The following is a 21667-nucleotide window of genomic DNA, read 5'->3' on the forward strand; positions in this document are numbered from 1 at the left end:
TACAAAAAGTTGCCAGGCATGGTGGCATACGCCTCTAATCCCAGCTACTCTGGAGATTGAGGCAGGAGAATCTTGAACCTGGGAGGCAGGGGTTACAGTGAGCTGAGATCACGCCACTGCTCTCCAGCCTAGGCAACAGAGTGAGACCCTGTCCCAAAAAAAAAGAAAAAGAGAAAAAAACCCACAAAACTCAATAGAAACATAGGTCATTTTTCAGACAGTTGTTAACAGAAGGCTGATCTTTAGTTTTCGTTGCAATATTAGGTATAGCATTCTCTCAGAGACCGGGTAGAAAGAAGTTATGTTCATCTTCTTGTCCTTTTTAACTCTCTGTTTTTTACTTTTTCTTTTATGTATTCAATGAGAATTTTAGTAACTTTAAGAATAAGATACTGTATTAGGCGCTGACTATTAGGGTTTCATTTTATCCTCCCCAAGAATGCTTTCGAAAATCACGTGACTGGGTCTTGAGAGTCACATTAAGCTTGTATTATAATTGCTTTTCTTTCTTATCATTGTCATCATGTCCAAGACAAACATGTGCCTTTCAGACTGCAGACTCTAGACAGTTGGGCCCACCAGGCAGTAAGGAAGCTTAGGTAATTGTAGCTTTAGGTGGGTTTTCCTGCCAACCACCTCAGTCACATACAATTGTCAGGTGGCTGCATAGTCCAGAGTTTGTTGCTTGGCTAAGCAATAAATAGATAAACTTTCCATTTTATATAATTGTTTACGGTTGTTTTGAAATTAAATATCATAATAGGACTCAGTCCACTGGCTACTAAGAACAGCCTATAAAAAGTGTTGGCCTTGTGCCCCAGGATGCTTTTATTCTTAAAGCAAACTGGAGTGTTACTTGCTATTTGCCATTGGGGCCTCACTGAGAAATTGTGGGGGAGGTGATAAAGAGCCCGTAAGTCCTGAGTTCCCTTTTCCAACTTATCCATGACCTTGGGTTAGTCCCTCAGTTCACTACCTCAGTCCTTTCCCCTTGATCCCCCAGGAGAGTCACAGGGTTAGAGTGGCCAGCTCTTCTTTATTGGGTGTTGTCAGGATTAATAAGCGCTTGTCAGAGGCGTGGAGATCTTGGCCGAAAAGCCCAGTGCATGGGCAGGGTGCTTTGTTTGTTTGATGTGTCACTCTTTGGGGTGGGAGTAATGAAAGCCAAGATGACGGGTAGGGATAATGGCTTGTTTTATTCTGAAGGCCTGCAGCGTATTTGTATTAGAAATATTGTTGGAGGAGTGGCTTAAGTAGCCTTAATAGCATTGCTAATTGATGTAGGTAAACTCAGTTTCATTTCCCCTTTCAGACCCCCAGCACTGATGTGATTTGAAGCCTTTGCCTGCCGCCAGAAGGGTGTTGTGCCATTTCTTAATGAGGCTACGGGCTTTTGAAGCTAATATCAGGCAGCAACTTCAAGCGCGTGTTCTAATTAAGTATCGAGGGTTTTTGCTTTCCCTGGCCAACTTGGTGTTTTCTGTTTTTGTTCTTAAAGTAATTAATGCCTCAGGGCAGCAAGAGTGAACAAGTATACATGCAGAATCCTGTATAGTTGTATTATTTTTGTTGTTGTTTTTACTATTTTCTGAAAATATCTACTTTCTTGTTCTCATTTAGGATACATTTGTCGATTTTTTTAATTTTAAGATTTATACTTGGCACATAATAATTGTACGTATTTATGTGGTATTTGTTAATGTGACTTCCAGTTCTTTCTTCCTCACAAACATAAGGGTTTATTGGAGCTATGTGGCATTTCCTCCCCTCCCCTTTTAGTGATCTCTAATGTACTCTTTTGGCCATGCCAGGATGAGTAAAACTGAAAATCTGGCCCAGTGTCAACATCTGAATCTTACCTGTAGCTTCTGCTTCTCCATTTGGAAATGATGATAGTTTGAGGATGTTTTGGGTTGAATCGTGAATGCTTTGGTTTACATTCCACTTTGGGAAAAACACTGACGAAGCTAGGACCCATCTACACTGGCCCTGTGTGCACTCTGTTCATCACCATAAACACATGTCTACCATTGTCATGGAAACTTTTGGAAGTTTTGGAACTTGTGAAAATTTGTTCCTTTTCCAAGTGGTGGAAGAGAAGGAAGTTGCTTTTTGAGAAGCAGAAATGTCTCAGAAACAGGCCCTTAGTGGGATCTGTCTGTCGCGTAGGTGTATCTCATTCCTTCCATGGTCCTCCCTCAAAATTAGATTTGTTTGGGCAGTTAAGAGTCAGAGGTCTCTGGACAGGTTAAAGGCCATGAGGCATTCACATTTCATTGTGAAATAATCAGTTTTCTTCCTGATGCACAGCTGAGATTAGCTGCTCGAGGTAATTTTTGCAGGGAGAAAAAGCAATTGCCTTTGAAGCATTAAAAGATGGAGCTCTGGTAAGATGCTGAAGTTTGGGATTTGTAGGACAAGGTGAGGGCACTGGTCTCCTGCAGAAGAGAGGCCTATGAGCTGAGGGCAGGGGTGCATACAGCGAGGTGGGAGAAAGATATACACAAACTCATCTGGATCAACATTTTCTCTGGAGCCAGCGGTGCACCTTTGCAGGAATTCAGAACTGAGCCCAGCACATCCCAGAGCCTGCCGTGGACAAGGCGTGGGCTGGATCTAGGCTCCTGCCACTAGTTAAGCCAGCTAGGTAGATAGTGGCATAAGTTTGTGGGGACAGCTCGAGATCTTATATATGACATCATGTTTTCTTAGGAAAAATGTTTATGCCACTTTAAAAATGAACTTTGGGAATGCAGTTTATAAATTGGGGCTGTTTGTTCTGCAACAATTTCAGTATTTTCTAAACCAAGTGAGTTTAGAATAGGCTGAACTGAATGGGCTGTGCATCTTGGCCTAGAGTGTAATTTCTTGCCTAAGTTGTAAATCTTAAGAGTCTACAACAGCATTGAGATTTGCTGAATGATAAGAAGCAAGGGCCTCTCGAAGCCTGAAGATCTAAAATAAACAGAGGAAAAAGAAGTTAAGGAAAGAGCATTAACTTCTTTGAGTGCCTATTATATGCTAGGTGCTGTGCTAAGGTGCCTCACCTGTGTTCATAGTTAGTGGGGCATGGCTGCCTGCCCAGCACCCATAAAAAGCACTCAGTACTCCATGCAATTATGTGCTTGGTGCTTGGTCATCCAAATGAGGTCTTCTGAGGAAGCTAAACTCTAGACCTTGAAATGAATAGAAAACGTTATTGACAGGGAAGATTACTTAAAAATGTAGGTATTATTATTAATAGAGCAACTTTATGGACTCACTAATATAAATGAGAGCACCTTTGCTCGTAAGAAATAATTTATGTTGTATTATATTATAACGTTTAAGTTGGATGAGTAACATTTAAGCACGGAAGATAAATTATAAACTAAAAAGCTGCTGTATTGGAATCCAGTGAAAACTGGGCCAGCCAGCTCTGAGGGAGACCTGTGAGCCAGCAGGCACTAAAGAAGGGGATGTCTGGGGGTGGTGTAGGGACACCTTTGGTAGAGTCAGCTACCCAGTATGGCAGATGGGAAAACAGCTGCGGTCAAAGGAAATTGCAGAATTTCTTTGATCATCTGTGCATAGGTATGATCTTCATGAATAGTAAGCACACTTTTTAAGGATGTAATGAATCCTGGGAATACAAAATAAGAGGTTTTTCCAGTGGTAACACCTAAATCCTTACACTGTAAAGTGAATTATGTTGTAGTTTTCATTCACACATTTAATTTTAAAAATAGTAACAGCAAGAACTTTTTGCCAGACGTGCGCCAAGCTCCCGCTGGAGTAAGTAGCGTCAGAGAAGTAGATAGATGTAGAGTCTGACTTGGTTTTACTGTGTTGTGCGTTCCATGGTAAAACACCCTGAAGATTTGGGCATTTCTCCTGAAGTGCTGTGTTTGGAACCTGGTTGCTTTGGAAAGTCTTTATCAAACCTTTGGAAAGAAGCTCTTTGTCCCAGTTTGTGAGCAGGTTGCTCGCCGACAGATGGAACTGCGTCTTTTTCTTGATGGCGTGATCTTATCTCTGGGTGTGCCAGAGCCAATTTCAACATACTTTTGTCTCTTCCCAGTTCAGTCCCTGTCCATTTTTTCCCTTCAGTGTGGTGTCTCAGCCTGTGGAGAAGAAGAAGGGGCAGTGAGAGACAGGACAAAATCAGAGAGCCTTGTTTCCTGGGGGAAGAAAACCCTGTCAAATCAGAGGACGCTGTGCTTTTGCTTTTAATTATGATCTATCAGCTCTAAGAAGGAACTCTGAGGCCTTTGGAAGGGTCGTCCTTGAGAGTCCAATGGTTTATGTCATGGAAAGACTCATGTTACAAAGGAAAGAGGATTAAAGTAGAATTTGGAGCCCAGCTAAGTACCAAGAAGCTTTTCTGTGAGGGAGTCTGTGTTTGGATGGGAAATCAGTATCTGTCTGTTTTGTCTCCTTGTCTCGGCAAAAGCCGATAGAGTTCTTGGTGAGGGATTATTGAGGCTTGTAGAGTCCATTCTGTAAAAGAGGGGTGTAACCATCCTGGTAACCTGAACGAAAGTCTTTCTGCTTCTGGGATGCAGGTTTATGAATTTAATAAGTTTGTTGTTTTGTCTAAGCATAATATTTGTAATTCATTGTGAGAGTAATTTTTAGTTTGTTTGGACTGAACATATTGCTTGCATTTAGAAGGATTCCATTCTAGTGAAGCACCCATCAAGTGTGCCATTAAAATAAGGTGTTGCCACGTTTGGTTCCATTAGGCAGGGACAGGTTTGGTTTGTTTCACAACTTTAAATTTCCAGTGTGATGGGAGGAAGGAGGGGGGAGAGAAGTGAGTCAAACATCCTACTTGCAATTGCAATTAAATGAAGACAGGAGATTTAAAACTAAAGGTATACTCCCTGGCCTAAATAGAAAAAGATGTCAGGAAGCACTGTTACTTTTAAAATGCAGGAGAAGAGGCTTTTAGTGTCTAGGCAGATCACGAAGCTGACTAGACTGAGCTGGATTATTCATGCATTTCTATCCTTAAACCTCAAGGAAAACCCAGGGTATAGCCGTGGAGGCTTCTGAATTGAGATTTGTTTGATCCCAGGGGTTTTCTCTTACGCAGTTTAACAGTACATATCTGTTAAAAGAAAAAACGAAATGTTTTGTACCAGAGTCGAGATAGTCACATTCCTTTATACGGAATGAGTAGTTTTTAGAGTTGTAGCTTGATCAGTATTGGAAATAACAAGAAAACTTCCTCGATTGGAAGTTCGTAGAGAATGCCTTTAATTAGCTGATATAGAATAAAGTCTTTATTTAGCAATTGGACATTTTTCTTTGACGAAGCTGCTGTTTTCGGGGTGATTGTGAGGATGATTTCTCCTAGAAACTTCTCATTTTTTTTAAAGCTAAGTCTGTTGGACTTTGGCTTGAAGACATGTTCCATGCAGATGTAAAATAAAGTCCATCGAACCGCGGTAGAACTTGGAATCCACAGGTAACGAAACGTACATTTGTCATCGCACAGGCCGGGGGGTAAGGGCCAAGCGGAAGCTGTCTCTGGACCAGGGAGGGACTTGGCAGCTGAAGAAAGCTGTAGTTTGGTAGTGAAACTTGCATCTTGTGAAACGGATTTCAAGCACCCATGTCTGTGTAGCCTGCATCTGGACTGCTACTTGAATTCCTTTTTCTTTTTTTTTTGGTTGAATTTTCCCCCTTCCTCCACCCTGCCACTGTCAAGAAACAATTGACTCCTCTATAAAACTTTCTTTTTTGATAGCTTGTCACCTTAACCCTCCTTCTCCTAGGTCCTTCCTGGAAATTCTATCTGTGGTAGCTTTCTCAAGCTGTCTTTTCAACCAGTTTTGCTACTTGGAAACTAAAGCAGAGAGCTTGACTGTGACCTGACATCATTAGTAGTAACTGAACTTACCCAGCACAGCAGTTTCAAGGCAGCATGGGGCCTTGGAGTTCAGATTTCTTTTATGTGGAGCTCTTCTGCACGCAAGACCCTCAATCCTTTAGTAAATACAGGGCACTCCCTACATTAACTTAGGGATTTTGTTTTTAGCTTTTCCTTGTAAATGAAAGAGAACTTCTGATTGGAAGGCAGCCTGCCCGCCAGCTCTTCCTTTCTGGCCCATGGGCTTGCCTGCCCTGTTCCGTGCCTGGTGAGGATGGAATGTGGCCTGTGTGCCTTGTGTCACACCTGCATCCAGTTCTGCATATTTCAGAACAAACATTGTACTTACTTGGGGCAACAGGTGCCAAATCACTGTATATGCCAAGTGTCCTTAGGTTCACCAGGGCCTGCTTACAGGACCGTGACACAGGGGAGAAGAGTGTGCAGGTACCTCCACAGTGGTGTTTTTTTTTTTTTCTCTGTCTCTCTTTTTATCTCTGTGACTTTTTCCCTGGCTCCCTACACTCCACAGAAACCAAGCCCATATGTGGGCGGTGTGGGAAGGTGGTGCTGAGGCAACAGCCAGGCTGCTGACTCCTTCTTGTTTTTCTTCAGGGAAACGCCCCACATAGATGTGGGAAGATTTCAAGTTAGTGCCTCTTTATTCCCACATCCCTGTCCTCCCTGCCCACCTCCTGCCAATTCTTTTTCTTTTTCCTTGATGGTGATTGGATAGTCTGAGAAATAACACAAATGCTGGCTGCCACTGGAAGTCTTTTATTTCTTGGGGGTAGCATTCTGCCCTGGGATAGGCTGGTCTCCTCCCACCATCAGAGCAGGCATGCTGGGGTTCTCTGAGTGGGACTGGGTTCTGCTTCTGAGTTTGTGACTCAGTCCCCAATATCTTCTTGGGCCTCATGAATTAATGGAGCCCACACAGATGGAGGACTAGCAGGGGACCACAAGGCCCAGACAGAAGGAAGGTCATCAGTGTTTGTTTGTTTATTTCGGGTTGGGGAAGGAATGCTATGATGATTATGTGTCTGCCATATCATACTTAGTAAAATGTTCCTGAACAATCTGACTTTGATTTGTTAAACTATTTCCCACTCTCCTGGCTTCAGCTGAATTTTATAACTGTATATAAATGTCTTAGAAAATGGTGATTTCATTCTCTTTTAGTGCTGTTGGATTTGGGGTTAGAATAAACTACATTATGGACCTCACATTTTAATTTTGGTTGTTAGGTTTCTATGAACTATCTTAGAGCAATCTTTTTCACTGATTTAAAGAATTAAAGTAGAAATTTCCCTAGGGTTTCTACGTTCAATTTAGTAGATAGATTACTTTCTGAAATGATATTATGTCGACATTTGACTAAATTGAATTTAAATACTAGGATGGGTTAAAATGATAAAGACTCCCAGAGGCAACTGGGCCTGTGTCCATGACCGCTGCTGCTGTCTCATGGAGCCACGTCACCAGCTAGACTCATGACTTATGTGAAGTCAAATAGGAAGTTTGGAACAGCCTAGCTCTGTGGTTCGAAATGCAGAGACCTTTAATTTCATGCCTTGTGACCAAAAAGCAACCTGCTCAGAACCATTCGGGGTTCGCCCTTTTCTCTACGTTCGTCTACTTCACCAAACAATTTTTCCACAAGGTACTTCTCTGGCTTTCTATTTGTCACTGTCGCAGTGTGGGTTTGAGAAAAGAGCCTTGAGGTTGGAATCAGGAGACTTGGGTCCTGGCCTTGGCTTTGTCACCTGTTTAACTGTGTGTTTTTTGCCATCTATATCTTCAAAGCCTGAGGCTCAATCACAGCTTGACACTGTCTCTTTTGAGTTTAAAGATACCAATAGCCAGAGACTGTGCGCTGTGTGATATTCTTGTGAAAGATGAATGTTTTTAGGGTAGGCAGTGAGGATAAGTGCATTTTGGGAATGTAAAACTTTTTTCGGTGACCAACTTTCTGAAGCATCTTCTCCAGTTAAATCAACCTACATTACTTTTTTCTTTTCTGCCTTCTAACAGATATTTTCTTGATATATTTACCAGGTAGTTAGAACTCACTTGAAACTTTTAGTTGGGCATGATGATACACACGTGACAGCACGCCATACTGACGTGGGCCAGCAGGCACTCTCAGCTCTGCGGGCTGGTGCTTCCAGAAGCCTGCTGGGGATCATCCTCTGATTCACAAAAGCAAAACGCTTCCTCAAAGTTTTTTTTTTTTCTCTCTCTCGTTATTGACCAATTAGACTGTTTTCTAACATCCAGGAAATTCTATGCAAGGTGATCAGTCTGTTGCACCTGTGGAAGAACTGACTTAGGAAATCATTTTGCAGGGAGTCAGCTTCCCGAACTGTACATTCATTCATTGAGCGAATTGTTTGTTGCACTTCTCTATGTAAGCACTGCGAAAGAGTAAGAAAATGACTGAAGCATAAAGCCTGTCCTCAGAGGAGATTATACTCTGTATTCTGGTCTATGTTGTAAGTGAGGGTAAAAACATGCTCTTAAGATTTCCAGGGAAATGGACTTTTAGCTGAGGGAATCCCCAGAGTCTTTGCTGGGGCTGCAGAATATTTTTGCAAAAGATGTTTGATTGGATCTTACTTATTTTTCCTTATCTTTCCCCTCATAGAGTTGCTGTTGTGAATGTAAGTGGAAAAGGGGCAGCTGGAACAGCTTAGTCTGAAGAGGTGCTTTCACCTTTTAAGGCCTGTGTAGTGCAGAGGCGACAGCTGCAGACTTGTCTTCTACAGCTCTAGTCACAGAGGAGTCTGAAGTCACAGACATTACCACATCTGTAAATGCAACATGAAGGGATAAACCTGTATTTATCAAATAAAAATTGTTAGGTACCTGCAGCTTTTGTAACAGAAAGATAGTCACTGGAGATAGGAATTGAAAACTAAAAGTGAATACACACAGTAGAAAACCAGGTCATAACCTGTGAGGTGGGTTTATCTCTACCCTGGCACTTACCTTGTATGTCTCAGTGTGTCTCAGGCAGTCTCTAAATACTATAATCTTTTCCAAAATAATTCAGGGGATATAAATAGTCAGTTAGTATTCAGCAAATATTTACTGTTCAGTATGTGTAAAAAACTGCTTGGCATTTTGGATTCTACCCTGATGACCTAGGAGTTCAAGTCAGCTTAAAAGAAAGATATAAACACAGGCCGGGCGTGGTGGCTCATGCCTGTAATCCCAGCACTTTGGGAGGCTGAGACGGGTGGATCACCTGAGGGTCAGGAGTTTGAGACTAGCACACCAATGTAGTGAAACCCCGTCTCTAGTAAATACAAAAAAAAAAATTAGCCAGGTGTGGTGGTGCGTGCCTGTAATCTCAGCTACTTGGGAGGCTGAGGCAGGAAAATCGCTTGAACCCGGGGTTGGAGGTTGAGCCAAGATTGCATTATTGCATTCCAGCCTGGGCAACAAGAATGAAAACTCTGTCTCAAAAAAAACAAAACAAAACAAAAAAATATATATATATAAACACAAATAACTTGTGGATTTGGACAACAAGTTACCTAACCTCTAAGCCTTCGTTTCCTCATCTGTAAAATGGGGCCAAAATAGTATCAGCTTCATAGGTGTTTTTCAGGGTCAAAGAATGGTATAAATGTAGCCCAAATACCATAGCAGCATGTAGTTTTATTTGGCTGGAGTTTAGGAAAGTGGGTCGTTCATTCAGGAAACGTATATTTCTTATTGGCCAGGCACTGCCAAGATGCTCTTGGAATGGAAAGGTGAGTAGTCCGTGACCCAAAACTCAGAACTCAGTAGGAGGATTCCACTCTAGTAAGTGTAGGGATGCTGGTGACACAAAGGAAGGGAACCTTACTTAGAAGTTTCGTCACGCTTCTCAGGTGACCCCAGTGGGGTGGGGGGTTCCCAAAGGATAGTGGGAACCAGGCTGGCATGCAGAGCCCAGAATGAGCTGTGACCTTTGATGTCTTCTGAGTCAGGAGCGAGGGGGACTGCATAGGAAGGTCGTGGGGTGCTCTCACAAGGAGCTTGTCTCCAATCCGTGGGGTCTGTGGGCCAAGGGTCTTGGGGCTGGAGGTTCTTTGAGGCTGTGTAATGTTGTGTTTTCAAGTCAATGATGAGACTTTTTAGTCAGAAGCATATCCTGCATGCCACCAGAGCCAAATGCTGCCAGGAGACATCAGTGCCGGGGTGTGTGCTTAGGTTTGGGGTTGAAGCCAGATAAAGGCCACATGAGGTCTTGGGGTGCTGGGTGATCAGACATTTTGCAGTCATTTAAATAGAGTAGCATTTCTCAGACTCAGATCTGGGTGTATTTTTAAGGGTGAAACTTTCACCTTTTAAAGAGGATATGTATAGTATTCACATTTGGGAAATACTGTTACAGGTGGTACAAAGTATGGCTGGAAAGGTGGATCGGAGTCACATAAAAAGCTTGAATGCTAAGGAATGTAGTCTTTCACATAGACTGTGGTAGGCTACTGAAAATGTTTAGGAATACATGATTAAGATTCTGAAGTGACACTAATATTTGGCAATTGCCTAATATTAAGCAATCTGTCTCTTTCATTTAATTGCCTGATTTGTAGCCATTTTATTGTTCAGAGGGTCCTCTACTAGAGGTTGGAAGAAAATGTTTAATTTCTGTAACTTTATATTATCTCTTTTTATTGTTTATGTTTATTTGGTGGGGGCACTGTTGTGTATTTACAGTTTTATGAGGATTTGAAACTTGTTGAAATAAGATTTGGAGAGTATGTAGATTTTTGTATGCTCATCGTTTTTCTGTCTCTCATTACTAGTATTTAATACAGTACCACTTAATAATGGATAATAATTGGAAGAAATACAAAATATGTGCTAAATACTGGAAGAATTTTTTTTTTTTTTTTTTTTTTTGTGAGACAGAGTCTCGCTCTGTCACTCAGGCTGGAGTGCAGTGGCATGATCTCGACTCACTGCAACCTCCACCTCCCGGGTTCAAGCAATTCTCATGCCTCAGCCTCCCGAGTAGCTGAGATTACAGGCTTGCGCCACCTCACTCAGCTAATTTTTTTATATTTTTGGTAGAACAAGGTTTCACCATGTTAGCCAGGCTGGTCTCAAATTCCTGGCCTCAAGTGATCCGCCCCCCTTGGCCTCCCAAAGTGCTGGGATTAACAGGCATGAGCCACCGCGCCCAGCTGGAAGAAATTTTTAAAATGAACAACATCCCTGCCTTCAAGGGACCTTGGGAGCTTACTAACTGCAGTGTTACAGGGACAGGAGTTAAACAGAGGTGAATGTTAAGATTCTCGCTCCGTCCTCCCTGTCCTTGATCCAGGTGATGACCTTGACCGAGGTGATGAGAGTATACAGAAGCGGCCGTTTCCCTGAAGAATCTCAGTCTGGTATATTAGTCCATTTTCATGCTGCTGATAAAGACATACCCAAGACTGGGTAATTTATAAAGAAAAAGAGGTTTAATGGACTCACAGTTCCATGTGGCTGGGGAGGCCTCACAGTCATGGTGGAAGGTGAAAGCCATGTCTTACATGGTGGCAGGCAAGAGAGAATGAGAGCCAAGTAAAAGGGGAAACCCCTTATCAAACCGTCAGCTCTCATGGGACTTATTCACTACCACGAGAACAATATGCGGGAAATCGCCCCCATGATTCAGTTATCTCCCACAGGGTCCCTCCCACAACATGTGGGAATTATGGGAGCTACAATTCAAGAGGAGATTTGGGTGGGGACACAGCCAAACCATATAATCTGGCCTCACAGGAAGTTTGAGGGAAGGAAAAAGCTACTTAGTCCAACTTGGTAAGTGGTAAAATGGAGCTGTACACAGAGTGCGATGGACACAGCTGAGAACATGAGGGATTCCCCTTTGGGCAGATAAGGGGATGGTGATGAGAAAGGGTATATCCGTTGGTGCTGAGTCTTTATCCATAAGGGAAATGTATGTCAGTAGACAATGGAGGAAACGATATTTTAAAATTCAGGGGCAGAGAAAATGAAGATCCCCAAAGTTTGGAAGTACCTGTAAAGGAGGTGTGAACGAGAATGGGCATTTGGATCTGGATTTTGGAAGGCCTTGAGAATTTGGATTTCTGCCACCAAACTGCAGAGAACCATTGAAGATTATTAGTGGTTTTTCCTAGCTAGGCTCTTTCACTTTCCCAAGCACTGAGATGATGCTGCCTGGATGAGCACCTGTGACATCTCACTTGGTCTTATGAACAGAGCACTTACTCTATTTTAGTTTGAAAATCAGGTCTTTAAAAAGGAAACCGACTGGGCATGGTGGCTTGTGCCTGTAGTCCCAGCACTTTGGGAGGCTAAGGCAGGTGGATCACCTGAGGTCAGGAGTTCGAGACCAGCCTGGCCAACATGGTGAAACCCCATCTCTACTAAAAATACAAAGATTGGCCAGGCATGGTGGCAAGCACCTGTAATCCCAGCTACTTGGAGGGTGAGGCAGGAGATTCACTTGAACCTGGGAGGTGGAGGTTGCAGTGAGCCGAGATTGTGCCGTTGCACTCCAGCCTAGGCAACAAGAGCGAAACTCCCTCTCAAGAAAAAAAAAAAAAGCCAGTTGTGGTGGTGCGTGCCTATAATCCCAGCTACTTGGGAGGCTGAGGCATGAGAATCACTTGAATCTGGGAGGCAGAGGTTGCAATGAGCCGAGATGGCGCCACTGCATTCCAGCCTGGGTGACAGGGCAAGACTCTCTCTCAAAAAAAAAAAAAAAAAAAAGAGAAAAAAAGAAAATCTTATCCAAACTGTCATAAAGTTGCTTCATATTAGTCTCAATGGATCTAAATGTTCACTTTTTTTTTTTTCACTCTAACGACAGGGTCTCACTCTGTTGCCCAGGCTGGAGTACAGTGGCATGACACAGCTCGCTGTAGCCTCTCCCTCCTAGGCTCAAGCCATACGCCCGCCTCAGCCTCCCATGTAGCTGGGACTGCAGGGGCACACCACCACACCCAGTTATTTTATTTTATTTTATTTTTTTAGAGACAGGTTCTCGCCATGTTGCCCAGGCCGGTCTCAAACTCCTGGACTCAAGCAATCCTCCCACCTACGGGCGTGAGCCACCGCCTGGCCAGTGCTCAAATTTTGAAATTGTTTTATTCTACTCATTTGAGCAAACTGTATTATGAAAGTCTTATGGAAATTATTTTCAGCATTATAGCAGCAATGTTACAAAACCATGTAAAATTTTACCTAAATTTCTCAGTAGAAAAAAATTAAGACTAATATTTGGATGTTGGATTATTTTCTTATAGGTGAATGATAATATAGAATGAGTATTACTGTCATTGTGGTAATTTTTAAAGAGGAGCAGCCTTTTTGCTAGTTCATGAAAAAAGCCCTGATATGTATTAAACATTTTCATCTCTTAGCTCCTAACTTTACCACTTAATGTTTTTGTAACTTTTAACTAATGAACTCCAAGTGCTTTGTTCATGCCTTCTTTTCCATGATTTAGGAGAGTTAAAAATATTTCTGTAATTTCTCTCCACAAATTAAATTTACTTGTTAAAGTTCACATTCCTGACCACTCTCTTTAGACTACACAGTTAGCAAGCTTTATTGGAATTGTGTCTTGGTTTGTGGTGTTGATGATAAAGCTCAAAAGGAGTGGGTGAGTTGGGGATTTTATAAAACTGATTCTCAGTTACTTTCCCTATACCTGCTATGAAATGAACCTCTGATGGTGATCTCTGTTTTGAGCACAGTGGGTTTTTTTGTTTGTTTGTTTTGTTTTGTTTTGTCTTTTTCCTCCTTGTTTTCTCTTTGAGGACTAACTTGGCGGAAGCAGCCAAGTGTGAACAGCGCTGATGTGGCTGCCGCAGTGCTTCCTGGAGGAATCATTATAAATTCAAGATCTGATTTCTTGTTGGTTTCTGTGCTTGAGAGCATTTAGAATAAAAGTCTGTATCAGTTAATCCTTTGATCATTTAAATCATTTTATTTTGTTTTCCTCTCATTTTCAAACTGAGGTTTGAAAACAAAATTAAATACTTTGAAACATTCTAAGTGCATAAATTATTGGTCAGGAATGAGGAACTGTCCTTAGAAAAATGGGCTAGACGTTTTAAAAGGAATCTTGTAGAGCACCTTGGATTGTTCAGCAGTTTATGTTTGTGGTTAGTTTTTTTCTCTTCCAATAATTTGGGTGGGAATAATATTAGTTGCTCATCTTTTGACATTAATGTTCTAATTATTTGAATACAAATGTTTTCTCTCAAAATAAGTGGGAAGCATGAAAACAGAAAAGGTCATCTTTTGAGTTCTTAAAGTTTTATGTCAGAGATCTTCACATCTTTCTAGAGAAGGAAGGTTGTAAATCTTCAGCCTACTCCGATTCTGAAATGGGGCTTTTTAAGCGTGTGTGTGTGTATACATGCACTCCCATATGTTTTATAAAGGAGGATTTGGATGTGTCCTCATTCATCGTACTTTTTACCTCTTTCCCATCCTCTGTAAAGATAGTGGAGTGTTTTCTGTAATCACATTGATACTATTTGTCTGCAGGATAGGAACGGTCCGAGCCTGGTTTTACCTGGATTTGGGTGAATAGCCCTGTGGTCTTGCTCACTCGGGGCTCCCCATTAGGTAGAATCCATGCAAAGTGTTAAAACTGAGGAACAAAGTGTGCCCATCTTGTTGCTCCCACTGGACCCAAGGGAGAGCTCTGGCTTGTGTTTCTACACTCGCCTTATATGTATGCCAGCAGGTTTTTAACATTAAACAAAACTGTTTAGTTGCAGACTAAAGAAGGCCGCCTCCTGACCATGAAGCTCCCCAGACGCTGCACTTCTCCCTCAGAACTTGCCTGGTCCCTCCATAAGCGTGGGCTATGCTGATAGGGACAGTGTGTTTCCACAGGGGAGCGATGCATGGGCACAGCACACACTGGATGTCTTGCCAGGAAGTCACTTATGCGGAAAGTGGAAATACTCAATTACAAACAGAGAAATACACCTCCTTCCTGTTTACTCCATCATGATGATGTAAGGATAAATTAATGTCCAAGCAACTTAGAGGATGGTTTAGTGGTCAGCAGATGACACCTCTGAGGCTGGGCCAGCTAGCTGCCTGTTTATATAAATCAAGTGTTATCAAAACACCACCACACTCATATCCGTGGCTACTTTTATACTATTACTGCAGAGTTGAGTAGTTGCATGTGGCCCACGGATGTGAAAATACTATCGGGCCCTTTACAGAAAAATAGTTGCTTCTGGTTTAGATAAGGGGATGAAAAAATATTTTATATATCTACTTTGTACTTATTCTTAGGCATACTTATTCAATACCTAGTATGTATTTTCCTCCTTTTATTAAAAGCATATGTTAAGCATGTGTTATGATCCAGGCATGAGACATAGAGATGATTATTAAGACAGGGTCATCTCAAGGAGGTTGCCGTTTAGTGAGGAAGGCAACACATCATGCTTTGTCCTGTGGTTCAGAGTTACAACCTCAGCCTTCAGCTGAACACACAAGTTCACCACAAATGCCAATCCCTATGAAATCAAACATAACATGAGTAATAAAAATAAGCGGGAGAGTTTAATATGTGTGTAATTGGTTTTTTTTTTCCTGGTTAATATCTTAAGAACTTTTGAGTATATGAGGATTTGCATGATCTTATTGAATAGCAGGGTTGAACAAAGTGGCTTTAATCTAGATCTTTCTGTATGTGTGTGCCACTTTTGCCTATATATCTAGATCTAGGTATTCTTTAAGTTAAATTACATGAATATTCTTATTTGATAGGGCTATGCCTCTGTAAAAATTTTGTTTAATGTTAAAAACCTGCTGGCATACATATAAATACATAAAAAAAATCTTCACTCTTTAAGGAAAGGAAGCCATGTATTGGAACTTGCTTTAATAATCTCAGAGTTTTAGAGCCAAGGGAGACCTTTTGTGGATCCTAGTGTGTAAGCAGCTAGAAGACTAATCACTTTACTGCAGTGGTTTCTATCTTGGCCAATCACTCAAATTACTCGAATTTGGTGCAGAGCACCAAAAAAAAAAAACAAAACAAAACAGTCCCAGCATCTCGAACCCACCCCAGGACAATGAAATCAGAATCTCTGGGGTGTGGCCAGGACATCCGACATCCGTATGTTTTTAAGTCCTGCCAGGCACAACTAATTCAGTCAGGGTTGTGAGGCACTGTTGTACAGACAGGATTCTGAAACTTTAGTGTGAATTAAATTTGGAATTAGCTGGAGAGCTTGTTAACCTCCCCTTCCACTCTCCCTGAGTTTTTGGATTCAGTGAGTCTGGGGTGGGCACCAGGATCTTCATTTCCAACAAGTTCCCTCATGCTGATGCTCCTGGCATCACACTTTGAGAGCCATTGCTGTATGAGATTCTTAAGTTTTACATAAGTAGTTATTGTGATGACTTTAACTGGCAACTTATGTGGTATTTTTAAACTAATATGACTTATAAAAAGTTGATAGATAAATGTATTACACGAAACTATTGTCACCAGTAAAAACAGTATAGATATAGGATTCATCCTTTGTCAATGTAAGTATATAATCATGGAAGTCCAGAGGTAGTCATCTAGAGATCCACGAATTCACCCTGCCCTTTGACAGGTAAGGACCCTGGGTTGCAGCGCTAGTTAGGGGCCAGCTCAGATGCTTTGATGTTTAGACCTAAGCTGCTTCTGTTGGGAATGTGGCTCCGCTTGTAGACTTTGGTTAAGGATTAAACCCAGCACACATGTCCCCTCTGCACCAGCATGTCCCCTTGATCGTCTGTGTTCTTACCTTGGATCCTTTCTTAAGAGCAGGGGCATCGCGACCACCGGCCCCATCTTCTGTCTGGCATCTTCAGCCCACTGTTCCTGTCTCTCATGTTCGTGGCCTGCAGTGCTTACGTTTCACAGCTTTGTCACCTTCTCCTGGGATGTTTGTGTATTTATCTAGGCAAGGTAGCATTTTTTTTTAATGCTGAATTAGGACCATTGTAAACTTTCTTTAATACATTTAGAAAACTGCCAAGTTTGGAAATAACTGATTTTTTAAAATAAGAGAGAAATGTGTATCAGTAAGAGACCACAGATCATCACAAATGCACACCAGCATGGGCAAAGTGGTGCCGAAGCTCTGTGTTTGCCCTGATCCTGGGATTTGGCCCCTGCTCATTTCTTTTTTGAATAGTAACTTGAAACCGAGAAGCAAGGGGAGGTTAGGTTTCGGGTTGGATTACTGTGAAATCCTCTTGTAAAGGTAGTATCACTTTGGGTCGAAGACTTCCTGGAATCGTGAGGGTAAAGTTGAACTTTCCCAGGCAGCTAGCTGTTTTTGAACTAGGAATTGAGCCACATGGCCTAGAATGACAGAAAAAATTCGGATTTTCCATTTGGTTGTAAATTGAAAAATATATGGTGGTTTGGTTACTTTGCTTAGTTGTTTGCATGGACTTTTTTAAAAACCTGAATGCATTCCGCAGACTCTCCATACCTCTGATTTGTGGATTTAGGGATTGTACTTGAAGTGTTTTTTTAAAAAACGTGGCTGACAGCAGTTACTCACACCTGTAATCTCAGCACTTTGGGAGGCCGAGGCGGGCGGATCATGAGGTCAGGAGTTCGAGACCAGCCTGGCCAATATAGTGAAACGCCATCTCTACCAAAAATACAAAATTAGCCAGGTGTGGTGGTGCAAGCCTGTAATCCCAGCTACTCGGGAGGCTGAGGCAGGAGAATCGCTTGAACCCGGGAGGCAGAGGTTGCGGTGAGCCGAGATAGCTCCACTGCACTCCAACCTGGGCGAAAAGAGCGAAACTGAATCTCAAAAATAAATAAATAAATAAATAAAAGGTATAAAGTCAAAGCACATATTTTCTGTAATGTATGTGCCACTTTTGCCTATATATCTAGATCTAGGTATTCTTTAAGTTAAAGCAATTTGCTTATTTACTGGAAATAAGTTTAAGTGGAAAGAAAAATTATAGCAGGCAGGATAAGGTACTGTGCTCGGTGTTAGAAGGGACAAAGCGTAGAATTACGGTCCCGGCCTGCTAAATATTTACAGTCTAGTCAGGGAGATAAACCATGCACATATCAAAAGGCAAACCATCCCAGGTAGGAGATCAGAGCCAGCTATTTGTGGAAGATGTTGGTTTGGGAGTCGTAGTGGGGTGTGAAGGGGAAAGCCCTCCAATGAACCCCAGTGCATCGCTTTCTACCTTGGGACAACTTTAAACACCGTTGTGGGCTTCATCTGTGCAAGAAGGATGATAGTCCCTTTCCCTGTGGGTGATTCGGTGAGACCGTGCTTGACATGCCCAGCACAGGTCCTGACGCCAGGTGCACAGTGTGTGGTCCCTCTGCTGTGTGGCCAGCCCGTGCTGCCATCTGCGTGCTTGTGACCGTGTGTGGGGTGGGACTTGGGCCGGCCTTACAGATGGAGACAGACGAGGGGAGCTGTGGAGGCAGGCCTGCCTGGGAAGTCATGAGCAGGAAGCCTGGAGCAGGAAGCGGACGAGGACTGAGGTGAGGCGGGAATGGATGTGCAGATTGTGTTCGGGGATGGTGAGGAGACCAGCTGGGGTGGAGGGCTTGTGAAGGGACAAGATCAGAAATGACTTTTAAATCTGTTAACTTGGACAAGTCTTTCCTCTTTTTAGGATGTGTTGGTCTTTTCCTGCTGAGAAACAGTGTGTAGCCTAGAGTGAGGGTAAAATCCCGACCTCAGCTTTTGCATTTTGCATGCCTTCTAGAGAGCCATCTTTGTCACCATGATCCTGACTTTCCTCTTCTCCTTCCCTTCCTTCTCTTTCATCTTAAAGTTCTTATAGCTGGGCCGGGCGTGGTGACTCACGCCTGTAATCGCAGCACTTTGGGAGGCCAAGGCGGGCCGATCACTTGAAGTCAGGAGTTTGAGACCAGCCTGGCCAAAATGGTGAAACCCCCCCCTCTACTAAAAATACAAAAATTAGCCAGGCGTAGTGGTGAGTGCCTGTAATCCCAGCTACTCAGAGGCTGAGGCAGGAGAAGGACTTGAACCCAGGAGGCGGAGGTTCCAGGATTGTGGTGAGCCGAGATTGCACCATTGCACTCCAGCCTGGGCAACAAGAGCAAAACTCCATCTCAAAAAAAAAAATTATTATGGCTGTCCCCCACCCCCATTATAACTTAAATTTCTCCCCATCTGCCCTGGTTCAGCCAGTGACACCCAGTGCTGCTCCTGGTGGACCCATTCTTGGTTGTTGACCCAGGGGCTAGAAGGAATCTTCCCCTGTCAGCTCTTGGGTCTGAAATGGGCCAGTCTTAGTTTTAAAAACTGTAATTCCAATAATGTCCACTATGTGGTACACATGCATCAGAAATAAATTCTAAAACTAGTTGAAAGGGAGCTCAAAAACATTTTAAAAATCCAGAATGATAAAAATAGCTGGGAAATGGCACATGTTTATTTGCTGTGCACTGGGTTCCTCTTAAGTAGCAGCTTCCAGTGTCATATTCATAATGTGACTCAGTTTATTTTAACTTTTGAGAAAGTGTGCTGGGAGATAACTGATTTGGAGCCCAGGAGAGGAGAGAAGGGTATGACATCTTCTGTCTTCCATTTCGATGGTGGGGGATCCCCCTGGATGGCTTCTCGCCGGCTTAGTGCATAGCTCAGGCACACGCTAACAGCTGGAGTGTACCTGGTACTAACCTACTGCACTTGGAAGTCATCTTTAAATATTGTTCTTGTGGGCTGGGTGTAGTAGCTCCTGCCTGTAATCCCAGCACTTTGGGAGGCCAAGATGGTAGGATCACTTGAGCTCAGGAGTTCAAGACCAGCCTGGGCAACATAATGGAACCCTGTCTCTACAAAAAAAATACAAAAATTAGCTGGGCATGGTGGCACACACCTGTGATCCCAGCTACTTGGGAGGCCGAGGTGGGAGCATGGCTTGAGCCCAGAAGGCAGAGATTGCAGTGAGCTGAGATCACACCACCATACTCCAGCCCGAGCGACAGAGCCATACTGTCTTAAAAAAAAAAAAAAAAATTGCTCCCATGGGAAGTGGTGGCTTGGGCACTGATAGGAAAGCAGACTTTTGAAACTGTGGGTTGAGAAGCTCAAAGTCTGGTTTAGACAGTTTCTCTGAAGTAATTTCATGATTGAATAGTAGAACTGTGGCTTAAGGAATTGGATTCTTCTTTTCTCTCATGGAAATAGACCCGCCAGCGTAACATCTTCCCAGGTTATTCTAGGAAGTTTTGACCGCATCTGTGTGGAATGTCTTGAACGAGGAACACATTCCTGAGTGTTTAGTGATCGTTAAGTTCTCAGTCTATTAACAAACTTCACCACTTTGGTTTTAGGTTTAATCTGAACATGTAAAGAATCCAGTTATGTTTAAATAAAAGACCGTTGCACTGATATTTCCGTACCTAGAAAGGAGTGTGGAAATAATTGTAAATTATAAATTATTCCTTGAAGACTGGGCCCAATGTGATTTGTTAACCAAAAGATTAATAAGAACAAACTGGAAAGAAATGAGGACTGTTTAGTCTGGATGGGCAGAGATTGAGAGAGAACTTCATTAGAATCTTATAAAAATTGTGGATTAGAGGAACACCGATTTCATAAGTTCTAAAATATGAGGACATAGAGTACTACAGGTTATCCTAAGAGGTGGTGTCAACGTAAACATAGGTGGATTCCCAGGAAGTTTTTACTAAGTTACAGAACAACTGCAGAGGGAGCTATGCTATTGGTAACTTTGGAAAATGGCATCGGGAAAGCTAATCAGCCTCTTCCCCTGTCCTAGCTGATATTAGGGATTCCGGAAGGAAACATGAGCAGAGGTTCAGAGCTGCCGACTCTTCCTCCTCTTTAAGGTCTGCTATTTCTATGACCAAAAGCAGTTTTAAAATAAACCCCTGATCACCTCTTTTTAAAAACCCTTTTTTAAAAAATGAGAAACTGAACTTCTCATTTAAAATAGACTTGAGTAATTTCAGTGATGTTAATATTTTCATGAGCTGTGCTAGGTTTGACTTGCTGCCTGTTGCTTATGGAACCTTCTCTTCCCTTTGCAGGTTTTCATCTCTGTGAACTGCTTAAGCACAGACTTCTCTTCCCAGAAGGGAGTGAAGGGGTTGCCTCTTAACATTCAAATTGATACCTATAGTTACAACAACCGCAGCAACAAGCCTGTGCACCGGGCCTACTGCCAGATCAAGGTCTTCTGTGACAAGGTAAGGTCAGCAGGGATGCTTGGAACAAGTGTTTGAGACACACTCACGGAAAAGGACCAGGGTCTCTTTAATATTTAATGTCAAAATGAGAATATAGCTGCTAATATAGAATAACTTTTAAAATTATTTTATTTATTTATTTATTTATTTATTTATTTTATTTTATTTTATTTTATTTTATTTTATTTTTGAGACAGTCTCGCTCTGTCGCCCAGGCTGGAGTGCAGTGGTGCAATCTCAGCTCACTGCAACCTCTGCCTCCTGGGTTCAAGCAATTCTCCTGCCTCAGCCTCCCCAGTAGTTGGGATTACAGGTGCACACCACCATGCCCGGCTAGTTTTTTGTATTTTTAGTAGAGATGGGGTTCCGCCATATTGCCCAGGCTGGTCTCCAACTCCTGAGCTCAAGTAATCTGCCCACCTCGGCCTCCCAGAGTGCTAGGATTACAGGTGTGAGCCACCGCACCCAGCCTTTATCAGAGATGAGGTCTCACTCTGTCATCTAGGCTGGAATTCAGTGGTGCAATTACTGCTTACTGTAGCCTCAACCTCCTGGGCTCAAGCGATCCCCCGAACTCAGTCTCCTAA

General features: G+C 42.6%; 1 protein-coding gene across 4 annotated transcripts in view; it reads left to right on the forward strand.

The window, feature by feature from the left end:
• The window catches only part of GRHL1 (grainyhead like transcription factor 1), a 52846-nt gene that overhangs the window by 16041 nt on the left and 15138 nt on the right, over positions 1-21667 (forward strand). For all 4 annotated transcript variants that reach the window (XM_017947279.3, XM_021924566.2, XM_009183666.3 and 1 more), the window contains one exon: positions 20922-21080. In XM_017947279.3, coding sequence (XP_017802768.1) covers positions 20922-21080 — 159 coding nt within the window. The remainder of the gene's footprint in view (positions 1-20921; positions 21081-21667) is intronic.

Source organism: Papio anubis, chromosome 14, assembly GCF_008728515.1.
Source record: "Papio anubis isolate 15944 chromosome 14, Panubis1.0, whole genome shotgun sequence".
NCBI classification, from domain to species: domain Eukaryota; kingdom Metazoa; phylum Chordata; class Mammalia; order Primates; family Cercopithecidae; genus Papio; species Papio anubis.